At 35.7% G+C, this 27,026-nt stretch overlaps 1 protein-coding gene across 3 annotated transcripts in view; it reads right to left on the bottom strand.

Moving 5' to 3' along the window:
* Window positions 1–1,068: 1,068 nt before the first annotated feature.
* The window catches only part of HTR2C (5-hydroxytryptamine receptor 2C), a 294,885-nt gene continuing 268,927 nt past the window's right edge, over window positions 1,069–27,026 (bottom strand). For all 3 annotated transcript variants that reach the window (XM_005594406.4, XM_005594407.5, XM_074029302.1), the window contains one exon: window positions 1,069–4,544. In XM_005594406.4, coding sequence (XP_005594463.1) covers window positions 3,718–4,544 — 827 coding nt within the window. In that variant the 3' untranslated portion in view covers window positions 1,069–3,717. The remainder of the gene's footprint in view (window positions 4,545–27,026) is intronic.

Below are 27,026 nucleotides of genomic sequence, written 5' to 3'. Positions count from 1 at the left end.
CTACTCAGAGTAGCAGAGAAATGAGGTATTGCTGCTTTTTTTCCTCAGGGAGCTGATGTCATGCCAGTATTGTCTAGGCTCACCCAGCATCAAAAAAGCATATATGTTGAAACAAAAGGTCAGTATATTTTGTCATCCCTGGTTCCAGGTATGGAAGAAGAGAGTTGTTTTAGTATCATGTCTCTAAAGTCAGTTGAGATAAGATATAAATTAACATGCCACACCTCATGAGTGAAGAACTGGGAGTTGTAAGACCTAGTTTGGCAACTGGAACAGATAACACAATTCTTGCAAATTTTTTTCTTTTCTTATCTTTTTTTGAGAGTGTCTCACTCTGTCTCCCAGGCTGTAGTGCAGTGGCATGATCATGGCTCACTGTAGCATCTACCTCCTGGGCTCAAGCAATCTTGCCTCAGCCTCCCAAGTAGCTGGGACTACAGGCATGCACCCCAGGGCCCGGCTAATTATTTTTTTATTTTTATTGGAGATGTGGTCTTGCTGTGTTGCCCAGACTGATCTCAAGCTCCTGAATTCAAGTGGTTCTCCTACTTCAGCCTCCCAAAGTGCTGGGATTACAGGCATGAGCCACAGGCCTGGTACTAGCAAATATTAATACTCAATGAATACATGTTGAATGTAGAGATGCTGCTAAATGTTGGAGACAAAACCATCTACAGGATAAACACGGTTCTTTTTGTCCTTGGGAGCTTAGATTCTAGTGGGAATAAGCCAGTACTGACAGCTATAACAAGGAGAGCATGTGAACCACCCCAGTCCTTGCTCAAGTAAGGAAGGCAGAACAATTTGGGAGTGTGGTTATTTTGTTCATGAGGAATTGGTGATGCTGTTGTTGATATTGTTTTTGTCATTCACACCTCTTGTTTTTCCTCTGATGCTATAGTCTTTGAGTACCCGCATCATTACTGAAAAGAAAGTGATCTTTTCTGGTTGCATTTGTCTTTGTCAACTTATTTTACAGGATTCAATTTCATTTTCTATGAAAATGAAGTCAAGTGGTATATTTTTCCCTTGAAAGATTCGGGGGGAAAAAAGACATGTGACAGATTATTCAACATTTAATAAATTTAATAAATTAATAGGAAGTCTCACAAAACCTGTAGTGGATAACATACAGGAATTAGGAATAAGACAACACTTTGCAACCATTCACAAAAAATACCATTTGACAAAGGAGAAGAATTACAGAAAATAATATAAGGCAGTCTGTTGCACGTGTCTTACACAGATATACATATATAATAATACATCAAAATGATTTGTTTGATGGTAAATTCATCACCTTTACATTTATCACATGGACTTCTTTTAAAACATTTATAAAAGTTTGTAGATTTAACATTGAAGGGTAAGATTTATATCCAAATGAGTATATTTGTTTCATACCAAACTGCACAGAACTTACGAATAGCACACAATTTGAGGATAATTACCATGTTGGGTACTATTAAGTACTACTACTTGATGACATAAGAATCATTAACAAATGTGCTGTAAGCTATTATCATTCAACTTATTGCTAGTACTTTCGGAAATCTGTGGTTTATATTTTATTTCTTTGTAAAACATGTGCTATGAGCTTGCCCTGATAGTTCAGAAATCAGATGTTTCCATTTTTTTCTAACACTCACACTACTTCAGATCTGAATGCATGGTCTTTTAAAGGATTGCTGAAGAATTTTCTTCAGCCCTTCTTCCATCAGCTATTCTGCCCTACATTAATACAAATCGATGGATTCATGCAACATACATGGCATACATGCAGGGCACCATCTGTATGTGCAGAACTCATGCTAAATGCATGCTGTGTTTCTTCAGACATTTTCATTTCGGTAAGAATTAAATCATCTCATTCTGTTTCATATAATTATTTTAACATGCACTTCAACAGACCTAACAGGCAAGGCAGGTAGACTTGACTTTCGTGTTATATTTGGGCATGCTCAAGCAATTGACTGATGTTTGGCAGTGTTGCAAATCAAATAGAGACTGTATGAGTTTCCTCAAATACAGCAGCTCTTCCACTGCCCCTGTGGCAGACTATTGGATTTATCTATGCTGTGTGTTGAGAACACAGACCAGGGGTTTTAGAAATTCACATTTTTCATTAACCAATTTTAAGATACTGAGAGGCACCCTCTCAGATGTGTAAGTAACTGTCGAGTGTAAGAACTAGCATCATAAATTCTTCGGAAGTTTATCCACAGTTGTGTGAAATGGACACATACGGAAATACTGTTACTAGAAACACTTGTATACTCTGCACACAGCATAGACTGAATGGTCTGACTTTAGCAATGCTTGAAAACCTTTCACGGTTTAGAAACTATTAAAATGCTACTGAATTCTTAGAGAGCAGCAGGCCCACGAAAGAAACGATGGCCAACACTTATTGTAACACAACACTATATTTTAACAAAGATTTAAACTTCTGGTACGTAATTGCAGTGCAATGAAGAGCTTGCCACTTTCACAAATTAGCTGCAGCCTTTTCCTGCACTAGAGAGTTTGGAAGGATCTGAAAATGAGATAAATTTTGCTTAAAATCCAAATGGAAACTCTGTATTTCTGTAATTCCTAGAGTTCGGTAAAAGTGTCTTTTTAATTACTTTTTTTTTCCCACATTCTAAGGGCCCAATTCTGTAGTCCTTAATCAAGTAAAACTTCCAAAGTTTCTACCACCTCTACTTCCAATACAAGTTTTACTCAAAAATGGACTGCTAAATTAAGTCCTATAGATAGAGGTACCATAATTAAGAAAATATTTTAATAAGGCTCAAAATACTAATTTCACCTTGTGTGAAGCACACAAATTTCCAGGATGCTGAGATCAAAACCCAATTGATGTTGAATCCTGGATTGGGAAATAACTCTGGGATTTCATTTCCCAGTTTAATCATAGAATTAGGAATTTACTAAGGACCAGAATGAAAACACTAATTTCAGTTTGCTTGTTGTAATAGCCAGAATTTGAACATTGTCTTTAAGAAGTGAAAAGCTATTTGGTGTATTATATCTCATCATCCTTCCACTTCTGTAGTCCTGGTTAACCAGCTGCTATGTTAAAATACCACTATGTTTAGGGACAGACATTGCAGTAAATACCGACACAACATTCTGACAATGTCAAATTTTGCCCCTATATGAACAACAAGACTAAGTTCTGCCTCTGACTCACTGACAGATGTATCAGAAAGCAGAACCTATCTTACTGTGTTTATATGTGTAGATGAGCAGAGCAGGAATTTAAAGCGTATATTTACTGTTAACCCGGAACAAATATCCACTGATTTTGTTAATTTAGGTGTGGTTGAAATATAACCACTGTCATGTGCCTCATTCTGGTCACCTGCAAATGCCACCTGAGATGAACATGAACATTGCCATATGCACAAAAGAAAGAGAGAAAGGAAGGAAGAAAGGAAAAAAAGGAAGGAAAGAAGGGAGGGAGGGCAAAAATAAACATTTTATTCATCAAACAATCAAAATAAGTTAGTCTCCATCTACTATAAACAGTAAATATAGAACCCTAAATCTCACTAATGTAAGCATGATTGTAAAGTACAAGGTTGCAAAGCTATATGTAAAAACACCTTTTTTCAGACAGCAATATTTACATTAGTTAAGACCAACAGAAAAAGAAGAAAATTTTCCTACACGTGTAGCTTGTACTGTAGGAAAAGACTGTGCTGTTCTTTCTCACACACTACTAATCCTTTCGCTAACCACACTGGAGGGATTTACTGGTAACTCTAAATTCTCAGCTTGCATCTCTATACCGGGCTCATTGTCACTGGCTTTCTTGATCACCGGTTCATTGGTATGCCGATAAATGTTAACATTAAGCTCCCTCCCTGACAAAGCAGTGGCGGCAACTCTTGGAATTTGCCTGACAGGAGGCTTTTTCTCTACCTTATAATTGCAGCGCAAATAGTTGGAGAATGCCCTTCGGTAAATTTTGTTGAAGAGAGTATACACCAGAGGATTGATTCCTGAACACACATAGCCAATCCAAACAAACACATTCAGAAGCTTTTCCATGAGCTTTTGGTTACAGGACTTCTCACAAAGAACCGACAGAATATTGGTAATGAAAAATGGGCACCACATGATCAGAAACACAAAGAAAACAATCCCAAGAACTTTCGAAGCTTTTCTTTCATTGTTGATAGCCTGCATGGTGCCCCTAGGACGTCTCTCCTTCTTCCTTCTTCGGCGTGCGTTCTGGTCTTGGTTAGGGTTTGCAGCGTTCTCTTCCTCGGCCGTATTCCTCTTGCAGCACTTCAGGAAATCCAGACTTAGTCCAGGCGGTTCCTCGGTGTGGCCGTGCAGTAACATCAAAGCTTGTCGGCGAAGAACGTAGATCGTCAGGCAATAGGTAATCACCATAATCGTCAGCGGTATGAAGAAAGCTACGAAGGACCCAATAAGAACGAAATTTGGGTCGTTGAGCACGCACGTCGTGTTGTTCACGAACACCTTGTCTTCGTCCCTCAGTCCAATCACAGGGATAGGAACTGATACACCTAAAGGAAGAAAAAAGGAAGGGCATTGTTATAGAATACTGAAGGACTGAACAGATGTATTCAATGGCATACATTAATTCGCACTTTACGGAAGGAAATTCAGACCTGATATTTGTTGAAAGCTATTCACGGCATAATCGATAGTCACATGAAACACTAGCAGTATGGCATCAGAAAATGATGGTGTTTTTCATGTTAGGAATGCCTTCTCCCTAAATTCTATAGAAGGCATGGAATTACCCTCATTGATATTAACTATATTAGAGACACGGTTGTGTCAAATTTGTTGGATTTCCAAGAATCGTCCTGGCTCATAGAAGGCACTCAATAAATATTTGTTGGATCGATGAATAAATTAACATCTGTACTTGATGACATTAATAAAGTCAATCATTCTTTCTTTAGCATATCATCTTCCAAATTCAATAAAAATGAGACACATACCACCTGTAATAGTAATAATAGCCTATTAGGGTTGGTTGGGAAGAGTCTAACTACTATGAAATAGTATGAAATACTAACATACTATGAAATACTATGAAATAGTCAATAAGCAGAGACTGAAAGGATTATCTTTTTAGCAAGGATTTTTGTTTGTTTGTTTGTTTGTTTTATTTTGAGTCTCTGGGCATAAGCAATGTTTCAAAGTCAAGAGAGGGTGAAATGTAGAGTTGGGAGAGATGCAGTCCTCCGGTTTCTGTGTGGAATTTTGAGCTTTTGTGTTTTTAAGAATACTGAGAGGTAGTACTCTAGAGAAGCATTTCCTTCAATAAATAGGCCCACAGTCAGAAAATATCAATGAGGAGGTGGCAGAAGAAGGTGATTTTGTGCCTGAGCATAAGAAAGAAATCTGGAAACTTTCAGAAATAACCACAGTAGGTCTTCAAGAGGTCCTGCATCAATACATAGAGCTAAATAGATAATAAACAGAGATAGAGATTGCTATCCTCTCTTGTGTCCACAGGAAGTCAAAGCCTGGGAAGTTCAGATTGTACTTGTGGGATTCCATCAGAGATTATTAGGAATCCTGGGCTGGTAGGTGTCTACATCATGAACTGTGAGGGGAGACAGAAAAGGATTCTCAGAGATCCTTGCTGACCTTAAGGAACACATGAGTAGTTGTGGCAAATCTGAAACAGAAAGTCCTTACCAGTTGTGTTAACATGCCTAGTCAGGTATAGAGTGTCTGGCTGGATGATCAAGAGGGAAAAAAAATGGGTCAATGCTTCTTTGCTAGAGCTTGCTGAGAATGCTGACTGATGTTTAATCTCTCGGAACACAGAAGGGAGACAGTGTTTTGAAAGTGATCTTTAAGTCTTCTTCCTCAGACATGGAATTTCTAAAATGACTGGCCTTTTCCTAGAGTAGGAAGCCAAGTAACAGGATGAGGAAGCCACACAGATACGACAAGACTTCCCTGGGTATTGTTCCATGCCTATCTATAGATCTGAACCTAGGCACACCATTCAGGAAAGTAGGAAAGACTGAAAATGAGGAGGCACTGCAAACAATAAGTCTCCTCAAGTAGTGCATGGCCAGATCCTAAAGAAGAGACCTTTGCACCTGGACGGGGTGGAGTGGCAATTATTAGAAGGAAAAAAGAGAAAGTGATTTTTCACCAAGTTTGATGAAATGCCTAGGGAAATTTCAACAGGAATTTGGGAATATAGAGTATAGCAGAACCACACAAAATATATTTCTTAAGAGTTAAAAAAAAAAAAAAAGTTAAGAACGCTGCCAGACTGTGTTGTTAGAATCTTCATTTGAAAAATCATAAATGTAAGGCAATCTCTATAAAGAGCGCAGATCAAGCATGCCCTAAGGACATCAGTATTGGCTTAACCTTAATAACATATTTTAGTGGCAGATTAGTCTGCAGAAAGTTAATATAAGATGTTTAAAAGAAGGAAGAGTTTCTTTAAAAAAATTTACAAGAGAAAATGTTAGAGGGGGAACTTATACATTAAGAGATACTTAAAAGACCTGTCAAGTAATGATAATATGTGGAACTTCTTGGGATCTTGATGAAAGCAAAAACATGTTAAAATTTTTCATAACACAATTAAAAATCTGAACAATGACTAGCCTTTGGATGATATTAAATAATTATTGTTCATTAATTTTTAGGGGAGGTGTTGATATTGTGGTTATATAAAAAGATAGCTCTTTTATTTTTAGATGTGCATACTAAAACACTTAAGGATGAAGTATTACGATGTCTGGAGTCATTTCAAAATAATACGGGAGGGAGAAGTGGATGAAAGTATGGATGAAACAAGACCGTCCACAAGCTGATAAATCTTGGAGCTGGATGATGAGTTCACGGGCTTTATTTTATAATTCTACTTTTGTAATCTTTGAAAGTCAACTACTAAACAGAAAGCTTAATAATTTTTTTCAACTAAAAAAAAAGAGAAAAGAAGACATAGAGGTCCTTTCTGAAACAGAGTAACATCACTGTTAAACCTCAGATTTTAAAAACTCTCCAAAACTGATTGGCCACAGTTAACCTTGGAAGTGATTCCTTCCAGAGCAAAAAAAAAAAAAAAAAAAAAAAAAAAAAAAATTCGGATCCCTAAGTAGAAACATTCAATCGCCGGTTTGAAACAACTGCAGGGAAGAAGGCCATTTTCTGACAAAGTGTTGGTAGGAAACTCCGTGATACCTTTCCAGGTTCCTTACAGCAAAAGCAATAAACGATGCAGGAGTGGTGTTTCCCTCTTCAATCTCCTACCTTGCCAACAACCCAACACTAGATACCACAGTGTGGGGCTAGAAACTCAATCTGGGGAATTTGCTTTCCCTGGAAACATCATGACTCAGGCATGTACCTTCAATTTCCCACAGGAAATGCTGCATATATTCTAAGTATTCATAGACACACTTGGATGTTTCTGGGGAAGGCCTCACACACAGGCCATAAGATTGGTGGAAGTTGGTATCATTCAGGGACTAACTCTGGAGATTAGTCACTTCTATCACAATGTTAGCTCACTTCTATTAAATGATTTATTCACTTGTCTAAGGGACTCTTGAGCCTAAAGTAGGCCTTGTCAAGGGACAACAAGAGAGGGTAGCAAAGTCACTGTAGATGAGCTGAAGCTGTTATTGGGTAGATGAGACCAGTTTTATCCCTGGCATCTATTTGTATAATATTTTGTGCATTGAGGAAAGGGTGATTCTAATAGCTGCTATTTATTGAGTGTATCCTTTGTGCCAGGCACTGAACCATGCATATTACTGACATTACAGATGTAGAATGTATTATCTCAATTTGGTTAAAAACTTTATAAGACAGGTATTACTTGGCAAAGTAGCTTAACCACTTTACCAAATCTGCACTGTCATTCATTTTCTTTTGTTTTTAGAAACCATGAATGCAATCAACAAAACAAGAAGAAATTCAAGTTATTTCAAACATATGAGGAAATTATAAAAAGCAACAACACAAGCAGCATTAATAACAATATATGTTGTACACACTGTCTTATTCAATACTTTAAAAAAAAATAAAAGGTAAGTGTCAGTAGTTCTCAAGGTGTGGTTCAAGGACCCTAGGGGGCTCTGAGACTTTTAGAAAGCTTGCTAGGTTTTCCTTTCCTAACTGTCTTTAAAACTGCATTTTCTTCATAAATTTCAACCACAACAACATATCACAACTGGTTGAATGTGGATACATATATGAGAACCTAGCTTTCTTTCTGTCAAACAAGATATTAAAAGAGATTTTCAAAACTGTGGGCTGGGTGCAGTGGCTCGCGCCTGTAATCACAGCACTTTGAAAGGCTGAGGTGGGCAGATCACCTGAAGTCAGGAGTTCAAGACCTGCCCGGTCAACATGGTGCCACTCAGTCTCTACTAAAAATACAAAAATTAGCCAGGGATGATAGCATGTGCTTATAATCCCAGCTACTTGGGAGGCTGAGGCAGGAGAATCGCTTGAACCCAGGAGGCAGAGGTTGCAGTGGGCTGAGATCTCGCCACTGCACTCCAGCCTGGGTGACAGAACAAAATTCCATCTAAAATAAATAAATAAATAAAACAATAAATTTTCAAAACTATAAAATAATGCGCCTGTTTTCTCTCTGATTTGTTTTGGAGATTATAGTTTTCAAAAATATGTTTTTATGTTAACCTTAGATGGGTTTATTATTATTATTGAAAATAAAATTATTCCTAAATATTTTAAACATTTCTCAGTTTTAATTTCTAATACCATAAATATCAATAAATATAAGCCACATAAGCAAAAACTCTTTTGGAACCCTCAATTATTTTGAAGCGTATAAAGGGGTCCTGACACCAAAGAGCTTGAGAACTGCTGTTCTACGTTAATGCATTAAGTTATTTAAGCACTAGAGAGTTAAGTTCGGCAAATGCGTTTGTTTGTCTTAGCATTTTTATTTCAACCAATAGTAATTCATGCGATATTATCATGTCTGGTAAATATAAATAACAGCAATACTGGCAACAAAACACTTTAAATTCATCACCTCATTCATTTTTATAAAAATTCTGAAAGGCACACGTTGTTTTATGAAGTTAACTTCAGAAAAATTAAGTAAGTTTAGCAAATATCATGAGGCAATCTTCAATATTTTTGAAATTCCTGATTTGGCCAAAGAGGAAAAGTAGATATGAACTACCATTGAAAATATCGGGTGTCACTAACAATAATTCCAATAATAATACCTTTTACTGAGGGCTTATTTGTCACACACTAAGCCACATATTTCATAACTGTTATATACTTTTATATATATTTTATTCAATCTGGACAAAAAAACATAAAAGAAATTATTAGATGGAATCACTTTTCTGAGTTTAACTTCAATAAGTCTGTATCATCTTCCTTAGAATTTTAGAACCAACAAAGATAAATTATAATTCATGTTGTGCTGGAAATCTTAGGTACTTCTTCAACTAATAAACTGTCAAATATATTTCACATGCATTATCTAATTCAGTTGTTGCAAATCTCTGAAAATTGGTTATTATTTATTAAGGTTACTTAAACTCTGAGAGGAAGAATGCCTTCAGTAAACATATAAGAGTCTTAGCATTTTAGAATATTAAATTCAGTAACATGGTTAAAGTTAAAGCTTTACTGAAAATATCATATGTTACTTCTACTACTATTTTATTCAAAATATAATGTTACCACTATTATAACTACTACTGCTGTTACAACTACTACTACTATCATTCGTTAAGTACTTATTATGATGCTTACTGACTCTGATACTTTATCTGCATTACATACTTTACATGCATTATCTCATTGCAACCTCTTAAAAGCCCATTAGTTGATGAAGTTATTTTACTGCAAAAGAGGTAAGTTCAGAGGATGTATAAAAAGGTTTACATTATGTCTTAAAGCCTTGAATTCAAGCAACACAGATCAGTTCTCTTCAAACCATAAGGTCATATGCCAATGATTCTAAGAGGCACATTTCTTTCAGATTTTAACATCTTTGAAATTGTGATGCTTCATACAACCCATAGTGTCTTATAACCCTTGTTGGCCAGACAGTAGTTATTAGAGAGGTGTCATTGTCAGTACATGTGTGAAACTGGTCTGAATAATTTCTTTTGACATCTTCTGGTAGGATCAAAACCACCAGCAGCAAAATGTGCAAAATGAGTGTCAGCCACATGACAACAATTCAGTGTAAGTGAAAAGTTATGTCATTACAGACAAAGGGAAGGAGTGTTCTGAAGAAGACATCCGCAACAGTTTCAAATGCCACATAGAGGTCTAGAATTTGAAACAATTTCTCTATCTTCGAAAATAAAAAGGTCATTGGTGATTATAGAGAGAACAATTATAGTGAAGACAGGAAACAGACTGCCGAGAGATGAATAATAAATCGTGATACAAAAGAGATTATAGAATACATTTCCTAGAACAGCTTGATAAACATCAAAATGAAAACATAGGGAAATTATTGTTAACCTGCAGGGTTATCTGTTTCTATGGGTTATTTTGCATGGAGAGGAAATTTATTTCAGGCTGACAGGAGTTCTTGAAGTCTGGTAATGCTGCAGTCATTGTCATTGATATGGCTCCTGGCAGACCCATGTGTGTTGACAGTATCTCACACTATCCTCCTCTGAGTCATTTTGCTGTTCATGATACGAGATAGACATCATATCATGATGATGTGTCATCAAAGCAAGGGACAAGAAGGCTGTTGGAGCTGGCAACGTCACCAAGTTTGACAGAAAGCTCAGAAGTCTAGATGAATATTATCCCTAATACCTGCCACCCCAGTTTTAATCAGTGGTGGAAGAATGGTCTCAGAACTGTTTGTTTCAATTAGCCTTTTAAGTTTAATAGTAAAAGACTGGTTAATGATAACAATGCATTGTAAAACCTTCAGAAGAAAAAGAGAATGTTTTATGGATCCCCCTTTTTTTTGCATGTGGCAGTTTTAAGTTATTAGTTTTTAAAATCAGCACTTTTTAATGGAAATACTCTGACCAAAAATCTGTCACAGAATTTTCAAACTCATTAAAATAAAGCTTAATAAGAGGAAAAAAGAGAAATATCCAAGGGTGTCATATCAGATAACATGGAGGACAGAAGATAAAATCATCTTTAAAAAGAATAAAGTAAAAACTAGAGCAACAAACGCACATCTGTCAACCCAGAATTTTATGTTCAGTGATCATATACTTCATAAATGAAGGTAAAATTAAGACTTTTTCACGTCAACTAAAGCTGAGCGAATTTGTTGCCAACAGAACTTCATTAAAAGAATGCTAAGAGGACCAAGACGGTCGATTAGAAGCAGCTGTAGTCCACGGCATTCACAGAGAGGAACAAAAGGGGTGAGTGAATACAGTATCTTCAACTGAAATATCCAGGTACTCACTTTAGGACTGATCAGGAAACAACTCAACCGATGGAGAACAAAGAAAAGACAGGTGGGGCAATGGCCCAACTGGGAGCAACACAGAGCCAAGGGAACCCTCACATCCAGTCATGGGAAGCGATGAGTGATTATGTGACCGTGGGAAACCATGCTTCTCCCACAGATCTTTGCAACCTACGAATCAGGAGATCCCCTTGTGAACCTACGCCACCAGGGCCTTGGGTCCAACACACAGAGCTGTGTGGAGTCTCAGCAAAGCAGCTGCTCAGGCAAACACAGAGACCCAGGGGCTTTACATGCTCTGACCCCAGGATCCCCAACAAAGGTGTCTGCGACTCAGGCAAAGTGGGTGGTCTGTACATACCACTAGGAAGGCTGAATCCAGGGAGCCAAGCAGCATTGTTCTGCGGGCCCCACTTCCATGGCATCTCACAAGATAAGAGTCAATGGTATGGAATTCCAGCCAGCCACCAGCAACAGGGTGGAGCCTGCCTGAGATAGCGCATTCCTATACAGAAACAACAGGCAAGCTAAGAGCCAAAGAATTAACTTCCATTCACAAGTGCCAAAAAAAGAATAAAATACTTAGGAATATAGCTAATAAGGGAAGTGAAGGACCTCTTTAAGGAGAACTACAAACCACTGCTCAAAGTAATCAGAGATGACATAAACAAATGGAAAAACATTCCATGCTCATGGATAGAATCTATGTAATTAAAATGCCCATAACTGCCTAAAGTTATAGATTCTATACTATTCCCATTATACTACCATTGAAATTCTTCACAGAATTAGAAGAAACTTTAAAAATTCATATGGAACCAAAAAAGAGCCCAAATAGCCAAGGCAATCCTAAGCAAAAAGAACAAAGCTGGAGGCATCACATTACTCAACTTCAAACTATACTGTTGGGCCACAGTAACCAAAACAGCATGGTACTGGTACAAAAACAGACACATAGACCAATGGAACAGAGGAGATCTCAGAAATAAGACTGCACACCTACAGTTATCTGATATTTGACCAACTTGACAAATACAAGCAATGGGGAAAGGATTTCCTGTTTAATAAGAGGTGCTTGGAGAACTGACTAGCCATATGCAGAAAACTGAAACTGGATCCCTTTATTACACCATATACAATAATCAACTCAAGATGGATTAAAGACTTAAATGTAAAACCCAACACTATAAAAACTTTAGAAGAAAACCCAGGCAATACCATTCAGAATATAGGCACTGGCAAAGATTTTAAGATGAGGACACCAAAAGCAATTGGAACAAAAGCAGAAATTGACAAATGGGATCTAATTAAACTAAAGAGCTTCTGCACAGCAAAAGAAACTATCATAAGAATGAGCAGACAACCTACAGAATGAGAGAAAATCTTTGCAACCTGACAAAGGTCTAATATCCAGAGTGTACAAGCAGCTTAAACAAATTTACAAGAAAAAAACAACTCCATTAAAAAGTGGGCAAAGGACATGAACAGACACTTCTCCAAAGAAGCTATTCATGTGGCCAAAAAAATATATGAAAACAAGCTCAACATCACTGATCACTAGAGAAATGCAAATCAAAACCACAATGAGATATCATCTCATGTCAGCCAGAACGGCGATTATTAAAAAGTCCAGAAACAATAGAGGGTGGTGAGGTCGCGGAGAAAAAGGAACACTTTCACACTCTTGGTGGGAGTGTAAATTAGTTTAACCATTGTGGAAGACAGTGTGATGATTCCTTAAAGACCCAGAGGCAGAAATACCATTCGACACAGCAATCCCATTACTGAGTATATACCCAAAGGAATGTAAATTGTTCTGTTATAAAGATACATGCATGCATATATTCATTGCAGCACTATTCACAATAGCAAAGACTTGGAACCAACCGAAATGCCCATCAATGATAGACTGGGTAAAGAAAATGTGGTACATATGAACCATAGAATACTATGCAGACGTAAAAGGAAAGAGATTATGCCCTTTGCAGGGATATAAATGGAGCTGGAAGCCATTATCTTCAGCAAACTAACACAGGAACAGAAAAGCAAATACCTTGTCTTCTCACTTAGAAGTGGCAGCTGAATCACAAGATCACATGGACACATAGCTAGGAACAATACACACTGGGGCCTGCCAGAGGGTGAAGAGGGAGGGCATTAGGAATAATAGCTAATGGATGCTGGGCTTAATACCTAAGTGATGGGATGATCTGTGCAGCAAACCACCATGGGATGCATTTACCTACGTAACAAACCTGCATACCCTGCACATACATCCCTGAACTTAAAATAAAAGTTGGGGAAAAAAAGAATGCTAAGGGAAGTTCTTCAGGCTGTTGAATATGATACCAGGTGGAAACTCACAACTACTGGAGGAAAGAGGAGCACCTGAAATGGTAAACATGTAAGTAAACAGACTACTTTTTATTTTTTCCTAATTTCTTAAAAGGTGTGTGAGGTTTTGAGGCACAAATGAGTTGATTTTAAAGTTGTGTCTATGGCATTTGAAGCAATAGCATACATGACAGCATTAACAAAAAGAACAGGCTTGAAAAATCAAATTAAACATTTTAAGTTTCTTACATGACTAAAATCTAAAGTGGAGAATTAGTACATTATTAAAATTGAGGATGCTTATGAGATAAGATATCTGATGGCAATCCTTAAATCCACCTAAGTCAAATAAAAATACTTAAAAATACATAGCTAAAAAGTCATTAAAGGAAGTAAAATGCATTGCTAAAGGTATTTGGTAAGCAGAAGAGAAGGCAGGAAAAGAGAAACAGGAGAACAAAAATTAAATGAAGCAAAAAGAAAATGAATAGCAAGATGTCAGAGTTAAACCTAGTCATATTGATGATTACACAAAATGTAATTGATCCAAATAGTTTAGTTAGGAGGCAGAGATTTTCAGATTAAGATAAAAGAGAAAGACGATCAGTTGTCTTAAAAGAGGCAAACTTTAAATATGAAGACATATGTAAGTACAGAATTAGAAATTATGGAAAATTATATATTGTATGAATAGTTATTACAAGAAAGGTAGCATGGCTATATTATTGTCAGACAAAGTGTATTTCAAGACAAGGAATATTAGCAGAGATGAAAGGGAGTATTGGCCGGGCGCGGTGGCTCAAGCCTGTAATCCCAGCACTTTGGGAGGCCGAGATGGGCGGATCACAAGGTCAGGAGATCGAGACCAGCCTGGCTAATACGGTGAAACCCCGTCTCTACTAAAAAATACAAAAAACTAGCCGGGTGAGGTGGCGGGCGCCTGTAGTCCCAGCTACTCGGGAGGCTGAGGCAAGAGAATGGCGTAGACCCAGGAGGCGGAGCTTGCAGTGAGCTGAGATCTGGCCATTGCACTCCAGCCTGGGCGACAGAGCGAGACTCCGTCTCAAAAAAAAAAAAAAAAAAAAAAAAAAAGAAAGGGAGTATTTACAATAATAAAAGGACAAATTCAAAAGTAAGGCATACCAATCCTAAATGTGTCTCTCCCAATGACACAGCTTCAAAATATTTAAAGCAAAATCTACAGAACTAAAGGAAGAAATGAACAAATCCCCAATCATCACTGACAAACATTCCTTTCTCAGTAACTGTTTGAAAAAGGAAGTAAAGATATAGAATATATAAACACTGTCAATTAGATGTGATTGATATTTACAGAACACTACACTGAATGCTTCTGAATATACCTTCTTTAAAATGTTCACATGGAATGCTTATCAAGATAAGTCATATGCTGGAGCATAAAATATCTCTCAATAATTTCTAAAGTCCGAAACCTTATATAGTATGTTCTTAGCAACAGAATTAAATAAGAAATTAATGACAAATAAGATATTGATCACTCATTTCCCACACCTCATCTAAATAACTGGAAAATCAAATTACAAACATCTAAATAACTCATGTGCCAAAAAAGAAATCACAAGCAAATTTGGAAAAACGTTTGAGAATAATTTGTTGAACACACAGCATATAAAATTTGTGGGTAGGGCAAAAGCAAAATTTAGAGGATTTTTGTTTTTCTTTTTTGAGATGGAGTCTCACTCTGTTGCCCAGTCTGGAGTGCAATGGCATGATCTTGGTGCACTGCAACCTTTGCCTCCTGGGTTCAAGTGATTCTCTCTGCCTCAGCATCCCAAGTTGCTGGAATTAGAGGCACCCGTCACCACTCCTGGCTAATTTTTGTATTTTTAGCAGAGACGAGGTTTCACCATGTTGGCCAGGCTGGTCTCGAACTCCTGACCTCATGTGATCTGCCCACCTCAGCCTTCCAAAGTGCTGGGATTACAGGCATGAGCCACCACACCCAGCCTAGAAGAAATTTTAACAGTAAATGTCAATATTCAAAAAGAAGAAAGAATGGTTAAAATTAGTAATCTAAGTTTCTGCAGTAAGAAACTTGAAAAAAGGAAGAGGAAATTACATCCTACATACAAGGAAAGAAACAGATAAATGAGTACAAATCAACAGAAGAGGAAACAGATACATGATAAAGAAACCTCACAAACCTAAAGTTGGTTCTTTGCAAAGTTTAATAAAATGGATCAATCTCTACCAAGACCTCATTTCCTTGGTAGAGGTAGACACATCAAGAAAAAGGAAGGAGAAAGAACACAAATTACCAGTATCAAGAGAAAAGAGAGTACATCACTACATAACCTACAGATATTTTTAAAAAGAAATACTATGATCAATTATGATAAGTTGCATGATCTACTATCTCATGTATAATGTAAGAACAATACAACAGCATAAATTCATTTACACCCCCAACATATGCCATTGTTTTCATATAATTTATTTCTAAATATGACATAACACCACAATACTTTGTTATAATTTTTTTCACTTGTTATTACTAGACTTTAAAAAATGTAAGAAGGGATGTACACTTTCTATATGCTTCAAACATTTTATGTCCTCAGTGTGTCTTTCCTCCCTTTCTGAGATCAATGCACATTAGAGCGCTTGCCAGTGTCCCACAGATTGTTGATGCTTTGTTCATTTAAAAAGTAAATCTGGCTGGGCACAGTGAATCACGCCTGTAATCCTAGCACTTTGGGAGCCTGAGGCGAGTGGACCACTTGAGGTCAGGAGTTTGAGTCCAGCCTGGCCAACATGGTGAAACCCCATCTCAAATAAAAATACAAAAATTAGCCTAGCGTGGTAGTGTGTGCCTGTGATCCCAACTACTCGAAGCTGAGGCATGAGAATCGCTTGAACCCAGGAGGCAGAGGTTGCAGTGAGCCGAGATCATACCACTGCACTCCAACCTGGGTGACAGAGCAAGACTCTGTCTCAATTGAATAAATAAATAAGGTAGATAAATAACTGAATAAATAAATAAGGTACATAAATAAATAAGGTAGATTTATTGAAATATAAATACCTTATTGAAATACAATTTACAAGCACATAAAAACACACAGATTTCAAGTATACATTTACATGAGACTTTACAAATGTATATATCTGTGAAATCACCATCCCAATTGAAATATAGGACATTTTCAAGCCTGCAGAAAGTTTTCTTATCTTCCTATCTAGTCAATTTTCCCCACCCCAAGAAATGACTATTTAGATTCTTATCAGTATAGGTTTACCTGTTTTAGGACTTTACATAAATGGAATCATACAAAATCTACACTTACATATCTGTCTGCTTTTGCTCATCATAATGGCTATCACTTCACACATATTTTTGGTTGTGTCACTAGTTTTTCTTTCTATTGTAAATATTATTCCTTTGAAGGAATTGTTGCTTATCCTTTCACCTGTTGATAAGCATTTGAGACATTTTCAGTTTGGGATTATTATGAATAAAGTAATTTTAAAAGTCATGACAGGAATTTTTTGTGTGTAAACATATATTTTCGTATCATTTGGGTAAATGTAAGCAAGGAATTGCTGGTTGATAGGGTGGATGCATGTTTAACTTTCTAAGAAACTGACAAAGTACCATTTTGCAGTCCCATCCACAATGAAAATTTCAGTTGCCACTAATTCTTGACACCCCTTGGTAGTGTTAGGCTTTTCAATTTTAGCCATTCTAGTGGTGTGAAGCCAGTTCTCATTGTGGTTTTAAAGTTGCATTATCAACATGGTCTAGGACACTGAACAATGTCTCATATACTTACTGCCATTTGGATATATTCTGTTATAAAGTGTTCAACATTTTTCCCATTTTCAGCTGAGTTGTTTGACTTAATTTTTAAGAACTCTTTATATATTTTGGATACAAGTCTTTTGGCAGATATATCTTGCCTATATTTTCTCTGAGTCTTTGGCTTGTCTTTTTTATTTCCTTAATATTGTCGTCTTTCAAAGAGCATTTTTTAATTTTGAAGTTCAGTTTGTCAACTTTTAATTTCTTTATTTATGTGTTTTGTTTCCTATTCAAAGCATATTGGCCTATGCAAGCTTATGAAGATATTCTTTTATACTCTATCTATAATAATTTTGCTTTTAGATTTTATATTTAGATGAATGATCTGGCTTAAGGTAATTTTGTATATACTATGAGGTTGAAGTCAAGGTTAATTCTTTTATACCAATTTGTACATAAGTCTCAGAACATTTATTGAAAAAGCAATTTTTCTTACTTAATTGTCTTGACAGTTTTTTTGAAAACTGATAGTTTATGTGTGAGTATATTTCTGGACTATTTTTTTAAAAATTGCATTGATTTATTTCTTTATTCTTGTGCCAATAACCACTCTCTTGATTACTTTAGCTATATTGTATGTCTTGAAATCAGATAAATGCTCCTAGTTTTTTTTCTTTGTTTTTTTTTTCAAAATTGTTTTAACTCTCCTAGGTCCTTTACCTCTCCTTATAAATTTTAAAATCAGGCCGGGCACAGTGGCTCACACGTGTAATCCCAGCACTTTGGGAGGCTGAGGCAGGTGGATCACCTGAGGTCAGGAGTTTAAGACCAGCCTGGCCAACATGGTGAAACCCCGTCTCTACTAAAAATACAAAAAAAGTAGCAGGGTGTGGTAGCTGGCGCCTGTAATTCCAGCTACTTGGGAGGCTGAGGCAGGAGAATCGCTGGAACTCAGGAGTCAGAGGTTGCAGTGAACCGAGATCACGCCACTACATTCCAGCCTGGGCAACAGAGTGAGACTCTGTCTCAAAAAAAATAAACAAACAAATAAATAAACAATAAAATCAGTTTGTCAGTTTCTGAAAGTAGCCTGATGTGATTATCTTTGGATTAATATGAATCTATAGATTAATTTAGATATATTAATAGATTATATTTTAATTTTTAGATTTTCAATTCAAGAACATGTAATTATCTCTCCTTGTATTTATTCTACTTTAATTTCTGTAAGCTATGTTTATATGTACAGAAGGTTCTCACATATTTTCTAAGGGTACTATATTTTTTATGATACTATAGATACATATTATTTAATTTTTTGATTATTTGTTGTGAATGTATGGAAATACAATCTATGTTTGTATGTTATATGATCTGTTATTCAGAAAGCCTGCTAAATTACTTACTGATATTAGTAGAGTTTTCATTTTTGTAGATTCCTTAAATTTCACATAGACAATTATTTTATCTTCAAGTTAAAAAGTTTTGTTTTATTTCCAGTCTTCTTTACTTACTTATTTAATTTTTTGCCTTATTGTGTTGCCTATGAATAAAAGTGAAACAAAATGGAAAGGAAGAGAAAATTGAAATTGCTCTTCATCTACTAAGGTAACTAAATGACATTTGAAACCCTCTCCAAAAAAAGAATTCAGATTCAAATGCTTCATTGGTGAATTCTGTCAAACATTTAAGAGATAAATACTACCAATTTTACGTGAACAGTTTCAGATAACGGAAAAGGAGGATAGATTTCTAATTAATTTTATGATTTTAGCATAACTGATATGAAAAGCTGATAAGGACTCTGCAAGATAAGTAATTTATTGAACAAAATCATTTATGTACATAGATGCACAGATCCTCAGTAATATATTAGGAATTGAAATCCATCAATATATGAACAGTATATCATGATGGGGGTTTAATCTCTAGATTGTTCCCCAGAATGCAAGGATGTTTCAAGAGTGTATACCAGTCAAAGAAATTATCCACATTAATAGGATAAATAAGAGAAAAAAGTATACTATTAGATCCTCTCAATAGAATTTAAAACATCATTTATCAAAAGTCAGTATCTATTCCCGATAAAAATTCTCTGAAAACTAGGGACAAAGATACTTCTTCTGTTGATAAGAAGATATACTCTTATAAAAAATCAACAGCTATTGCCAGACTAAATTATGATACATTGAAGGATCTTTTCCTATGATGAGGACATACGATATGAATTTATATTTAGATTTAACAGTCTCTCTGTGGTTCCCTTTCTTCCTGAGTTCCCCTACTAATTTTCAATTTGTGTTTTTGATTGAATGCATTCTCCAACCTATCCTAAATCTCATTACAAATTTTGCCTCAATCCTAGGCTGATCTTTAAACTCCATAGGCACAAAGGAAAGATGGGAGGAACATGCTAAAAAGAAGCAACTAGAAGTCAAGAAAACTGAAAAGAAATGTCAGCTGTTGCACAATGTGGGGGACACAGGTTTTATAGTTTGAGTCCGGAAAGTTAAATACCTGCTAGAAGAAATAAACAATAATCTTCACAATAAGAAACAAACTCCAGAGTGTCAATGTACAACAATGTCCAGTTTTCAATCAAAAGTTATTAGATAAAGACAAAGAAACAGAAAGTGGGAACCATAAACAGTAAAAGGGGAATTTAATATAAATAGACCATGATTGGTCACAGATGTTGGATTTAAAGATCCAAATGTAAAAACAGGTATTTTAAAATATATTCCATAAGTTCGAGGCAAATATGGTATTAATGACAGGAAAGACAACAATATCAATAAAGAAATGGCACATATAAAAAGACCAAGTGAAAGTTATAATGTTTGTAAAATTACATTACCAAAATGGCAAAAAAAAAAAAAAAAATCACGTGATGGGACAAATGCAATTTCAAAGGCTAAAAGAATCAGTGAGTAGGAAATAAAATGATACAAAATATGAATTTATGAATTAAGCCTGAAACTTATGAGATAATACTAAGTGGCTTAATATATGTATAATTTGGGTCCCAGACAGAAAGGAAAGAAAGAAGCAGAATAAATGTTTGCAGAAATAGTGGCCAGTAACTTCACCAATTTGTGAAAAAGTTTAACCAACATTTTCATAAAGATGAATGAATTCCAAATAGAATAAACAGGAGAAATCACACCTACAAACATCACAGTCTGCTGAATTTAAAAGAGAGTAAGAACATTTAAAAAGCAGAAGTAGGAAAAGACATATTTCATACAAGGAAACAATTATATAATTATCAGCTTATCTCAAGAAAATATGAAGGAGAGGACATACTCAAATATCAAATTCAAAGTGCTGAAACAAAATAACAGTCAACCAACAATTCTATATCCAGTAAGACCCTCGAAATTGAAGGTGAAATGAAAATACTTGTAGATAGCAAACATGGAATTATTGATTGCAGATATGCACTATGAGAATTTTTAATGGAAGTCCTTCAGACTGAAAGGAAATAACATGAGATGGTAACTCACGAAAACCAGAAATAATGAAGGGAACAAGAAATGGTAAGTGAATATGTGGTTAAGTACAATATAAGGTATAACTCTTTTTATTTTACAAAGATGCTATTTACTGCAAAAATTACAACGTCTGTAAGTGGCTTTATAATGTAGACACATGTAATATATTTGACAACAACCCACAAATGATGGGAAGGGGTAAATGCAACTATACTCTTTCAAAGTTCCTATATTTCTTGTTCCAAGAAGTAAATAGAGATGAACATTTAGTATAATAGGATAAGTTATAGAAGCATACTATGTTTTCTAGCTCAATAATTTAAAAAATAATTCAAATATACCTAAAATGCCAATAGTGGAATTGAAATTGCATACTAACAAATTTATTTATAATGATAAAAAGCAGAGAGTGGCATCTGTGAAAATGTTAGAGTAAGTCCCTTCAAAAATTTGCCTCTCTATAAAAGCAACAGAAAAATTGGAAAAATAGATTCAATATCATCAGAACTATAAAAACTAACCCAAAACTTGCAGCAACACAGGAAACATTCATTCAAGATAAATGTCTCAATATCACTAAGAACCGTTCCCTTCCCATCCCCTGCTCTCCAGATCAGAATCAGTCTTAAAAAATAACAGCTGATCCTCCTGGCACTGAGGGTAGGAAAATGGAGAGCGCTGAAAGCCATGCACCTAAAAAATTGTCATTATTTGACTTTTCTGGTGGTGTCCTGGAAGAACCAACACAAAAGGCTTATTTCATTTCATCTGACTTGGAGTTCAACCAGTGCTAAAAACTTCTCCCTGAGGAGCATTTCTGGAAAACATTTACTGGCAAATGTTTCAACATTCCAGCTGCCTGAGGAAATTATTTACAGTTGGAGAAACCAATAGACTAAGCAAAATGAATAAAAGGAAAAAGTGAGAAATAAAATGTCCAGAAAGGCTTTGAACAGCTCCAACATGATTGTTCATAATCTAAAAGGACACCTGCCTGTGTAGGATTGTATACATTCCCCAAACAGTTGGATTGCTTAGGAAAGACCTGAGAAGTCCTCAGGCTCTCACTTCTGTCTGAGCTTGAATCTCTGTGCAAGTAAGGGAAGCCCATGGCAGAATTGCATACTGATTGGCTGAATGTTGAAGATGTGCCGCAACAGCAACACAGAACTCATTGGCAACAACAGAGATTTATTGGTTCCAGGCAATTAAGGTAATCTCTGTCCAATTATCAGCTGGCCTCTAAGCTAGTGGAGCTGAGATTTCATTGATAAAGAATATATACTCTGCAGAATCACCTCAGGAAAGTCAGTAAACATAACTACCACAATAAATAGTGAAAACAGCCAATCCTGGGGAATGATGAGAATCTAATTTCCAGAGTTATCACATTATAATATTTCAATTGTCCAAGTTGCAATAAAAATATATGAGAATTTCAAAGAAATAAGAATGTATGGCTCTTACATAGGAAGAGAAGTAATCAGTAGAAACTGTCTGTGAAAACGTAGATATTTGGCTTACTGGAAAAAGACGTTAAGTTTTTTTTAAGTTAAGTGATTTGACTCAAAAGGAGCCAAAAATATTAAAATTCTATAAGCTTGATAATGGTATTTCAAAATATACAAAGCAGAAATAGATAGATGTACAAAGATAAATAGAAAATTTCACGGCCGAGCACGGTGGCTCACACCTGTAATCCCAGCCCTTTGGGAGGCCGAGAAGGGTGGATCACGAGGTCAGGAGATCAAGGCCATCCTGGCGAACACTGTGAAACTCTGTCTCTACTAAAAATACAAAATAATTAGCCGGGCTTAGGGGCGGACGCCTGTAGTCCCAGTTACTCCGGAAGCTGAGGCAAGAGAATGGCGTGAACCCGGGAGGCGGAGCTTACAGTGAGTTGACATCGCTCCACTGCACTCCAGCCTGGGCGACAGAGCGAGACTTCGTCTCAAAAAAAAAAAAAAAAGAAAAAGAAAAAGAAAAGAAAAAAGAAACTTCACTCAGATTGGTACAGCTAATGCACAAGGTTCCCGTTATCCCCAGTTCCCAGTCAAGGATTTATATTCCTAGGAGAGGCACAGCATCAGCATTTTTCATCCTACTACCAGCTACCTGTTGCTGAGGATAATATCTGGGTAAGTGTAGCTGAGAAGTGGGCACTCTACTTTTCTGCTTGATCTCTACTCATACAGTAGAAGCTCCAGCTTGGGTATGGTGCTGCTGAAAATACTGGGTCCCGAACTGCCATTTTCCCACCTGATAAGACAGGGATTCATGTCAAGAGAAGCAAGCCTAAAGACCTATGGCTACTGCCTACCCCTTTCACTTAGCACTCAAATTCTAGATTGGGACTATTACTCAGAGATAATAACATCATTACAACATCTACACATCTAGGAAAGTCAATTAACTAAAAGTTGGAAAAATACAAAGAGATCCACAGATAAACTAGTCAAAATACTGAAAGCCAATGATATGGAGAAAAATTGGGGAACAACAAGGGTAAAGGACCCATCACTTACAATAGAACCACAATGAAATAAACATCTTTGTTTGTTTGTTTGTTTTTCCAGAGTCTCACTCTGTCGCCCAGGCTGGAGTGCAGTAGTGTGATCTTGGCTCACTGCAACCTCCGCCTCCTGGGTTCAAGCAATTCTCCTGCCTCAGCCTCCCCAGTAGCTGGGATTACAAGTGCCCACTACTACACCCAGCTAACTTTTTGGGTAGACACAGGGTTTCACCACATTGGCCAGGCTGGTCTCGAACTCCTGACGTCATGATTTGCCCACCTCGGCCTCCCAAAGTGCTGAGATTACAGGTGTCAGCCACTGCGCCTGGCCAACAGCTGACTTTTAATCAGAAACAACAGAGGGTGGAAAGTAATGGGATAACATATTCAAAAATACCTAATGAAGAAAAACGAAATTTCAACCAAGGATCCTGTATCCAGCAAAGTTATTTTTAAAAACAAAAGCAACATAAGCACATTCCCTAAGAGAATTTTACTAGCAGACCTACCTTACAAAAATTACTAAATGAAGTTCTTGAACAGAAGACAAGTGACCCCAGATAATAATACAGTATAAAAATACGAGGAATATCTATAAAGAAATTTTTAATTATAGAATACAGTATAAATACATACATTTCTCCTTTCTTGGCTAATTTTAAAAGCAATTGTATAAAAAAGTGTACAATTGTGAAAGTTGCTATAATCAAAATGGATTCATTAATATTAATGAGACCCTGACAAATAGAGCCAGGAAAGGCCATGAAGAGAGCATTCTTATGTTGGTATATCTGATAACAAAACTATCACAAAAGTCTGCAAAAACCATCACAACTTTACACAAATAAATACTTATACAGCATCATCTACCCAGCAACTACCTGTCTAACCTCAGACTGGCATCATTCTTGTTATTAATCTTTGTAGGCAAGAATAACTATTTCAAAACGATTATGTAATCCTTCTCATTGTTTCCTTTAGAAACCTTTGTGTTTGTTCATCTCATTAAATATGCACATTGTTTACTATGGTGTGCATATTCCCATTGCAATGCTGTATGCCGCAATAAACATCTTTTCTTTTAGAGAGCTTCTCTTGGTTTGTTATTTAAGTTGACATAATGTATGCTTGACTATATACCTTATAGAAATGTGAACACATTTGCCAATGACAGCTAAAAAGATGTAGGTGGGGGCAAAGCTATAATGGGCTAAATAAACGATTCTAGATGGTAACTTGAACCCATAGGAAAAAATACTTTTAGATGAACCTTTATACTGGTTTCCACAGTAGCTGTACTAATTTACATTCCCACCAAAAGTGTGCAAGGGTTGCCTTTCTCCACATTCTCAGCAATATTTGTTATCTGTTGTATTTTTGGTAATAGCCATTTGAACAGGTATCAGATGTCATCTCATTGTGGTTTTAATTTGCATTTTCCTGATGATTAGTGATGTTGAGCATTTTTTTTATATGTGCCGGCCGTTTGTATGACTTCTTTTGAGAAATATCTATTTATATCATTTGCCCATTTTTATTTGTATTATTTGTTTCCTAACCATTGAATTGTTTGAGTTCCATACATATTTTGAATATTAACATATTATCAGATGTATGGTTTACAAACATTTTCTCCCATTCCATAAGTTCATTGTGAGAAACAGTATGGAGGTTTTTAAAAAATTAAAAATAGGACTAATATATAATCCAGCAATCCTACTACTGGATATATATATTAAGGAAATGAAATCAATATGTTGAAGAGACACCTGCACTCCCATGTTCATTGCAACATTATTCACAGTAGCCAAGATATGGAACCAAACTAAATCTTCATCAGTGAATAAGTGGAAAAAAATAAACTGTGGAATATATACACAATGAAACATTATTCAGCCTTAAAAAAGAAGGAAATCCTGTCATTTGTGACAACATGAATGAATCTGGAGGCCATTATGCTACATGAAATAAGCCAAGCACAGAAAGGCAAATATCACATTATCTCATTTGTATGTGAACTCTACAAAAGTCTAACTCATAGAAGCAGAGAACATAATAGTCGTACCAGAGGTTAGGATGATTTGAATAGATGCTGATTCAAGGATACAAAATTTCAGTTAAAAAAAGGGGGGTGGAATAGGTTCTAGGAATCTATTGTATAACATGGTGACTATAGTTAATAGCAATGTATCGTATACTTGAAAATTGCTAAGAGAGTAGATTTTAAGTGTTCTCAGCACAAAAAGGATATGTATGTGAGGTAATGCATATTTCAATTAGCTTGATTTAGTAATTAGACAAAATATACATATTTTAAAAACATGATGTACATAATTAATATATATACTTGTTTGTCAATTAAAAAAGTAAAACAAAAGAAAATACTTTTAGGTGAATAAAAATAAACACACAGCATACCCAAACTTACTGGATGCAATTATACAGGGCTTAGAAGTTTATTTATCATTTTAAATGCCTGTATTAAGAAAGAAAAAAGTCTCAAGTCAATAACCTGAGCTTCCATCTAAGACACTTGAAGAAGAACAGCAAAATAAACATAAAGCAAGATGAAGGAAGAAACTTGTCAAGATTAGAGCAGAAATTAATGAAATAGAGAATATCAAAACAATACAGAAAATTAATGAAATTAAAGCTGATTCTTGAAAAGATCAACAAGATTGACAATCTTTTGGTTAGGATGACAGATGATAGATAGATAGATAGATAGATAGATAGATAGATAGATAGATAGATGCTTAAATTATTAGGATCAAAAATGAAAGCAGGGACATTACTGGTGAACTTTCAGAAGTAAGGCTGATAGGAATACTATTAACCACTATATGGCAATAAATGAGATAACTCAGATAAAATGATCAAATTTTTAGAAAGATGCAACCTACCAAAAATGACTCAAAAACAGACAATGTGACTAGACATATACCAAATAAACAGACTGATTACTAACTCAAAACTATGCACAATGAGAAGTTCATAACTTATGGCCATAAAGGTAACTTTACCAGTGACAAAAATTTAAAGATATAAAAACTTTAAAGAAGAAATAATACCAAGTCTTCCCAAACTTTTCCAAAATATTGTAGAGAAAGAAACATTTCTTAACTCATATTATGAGGCCAGAATTACCCTGATACCAAAACAAGATGAAGGCAACACAAGAAAACTATGGATCAATATTTCTTAGGAACATGGACACAAAAATACGGACCAGAACACTAGTACACTGAATCCAGCAACATATAAAAAATCATGCACCATGATCATGTGGGCTTTGTCTTCGGTATGCAAAGTTGGTTTAACACCTGAAAGTCAATTAAGGTAATATACCATATCAATAGAAGTAAAAAACACATGATCGTCTCAATAAATACAGAAAAAGCATTTTAAACATATCTACTTCCCTTTTATGATAAAAATCACTCCTCAACATAGAAACTCATCAACTTGATAAAGGGC

This window comes from Macaca fascicularis, chromosome X, assembly GCF_037993035.2.
Source record: "Macaca fascicularis isolate 582-1 chromosome X, T2T-MFA8v1.1".
In the NCBI taxonomy this organism is placed as follows: Eukaryota; Metazoa; Chordata; class Mammalia; order Primates; family Cercopithecidae; genus Macaca; species Macaca fascicularis.
Note: the sequence above shows the minus strand (reverse complement) of the source record. Positions and strands in the feature narration are given on the sequence as shown.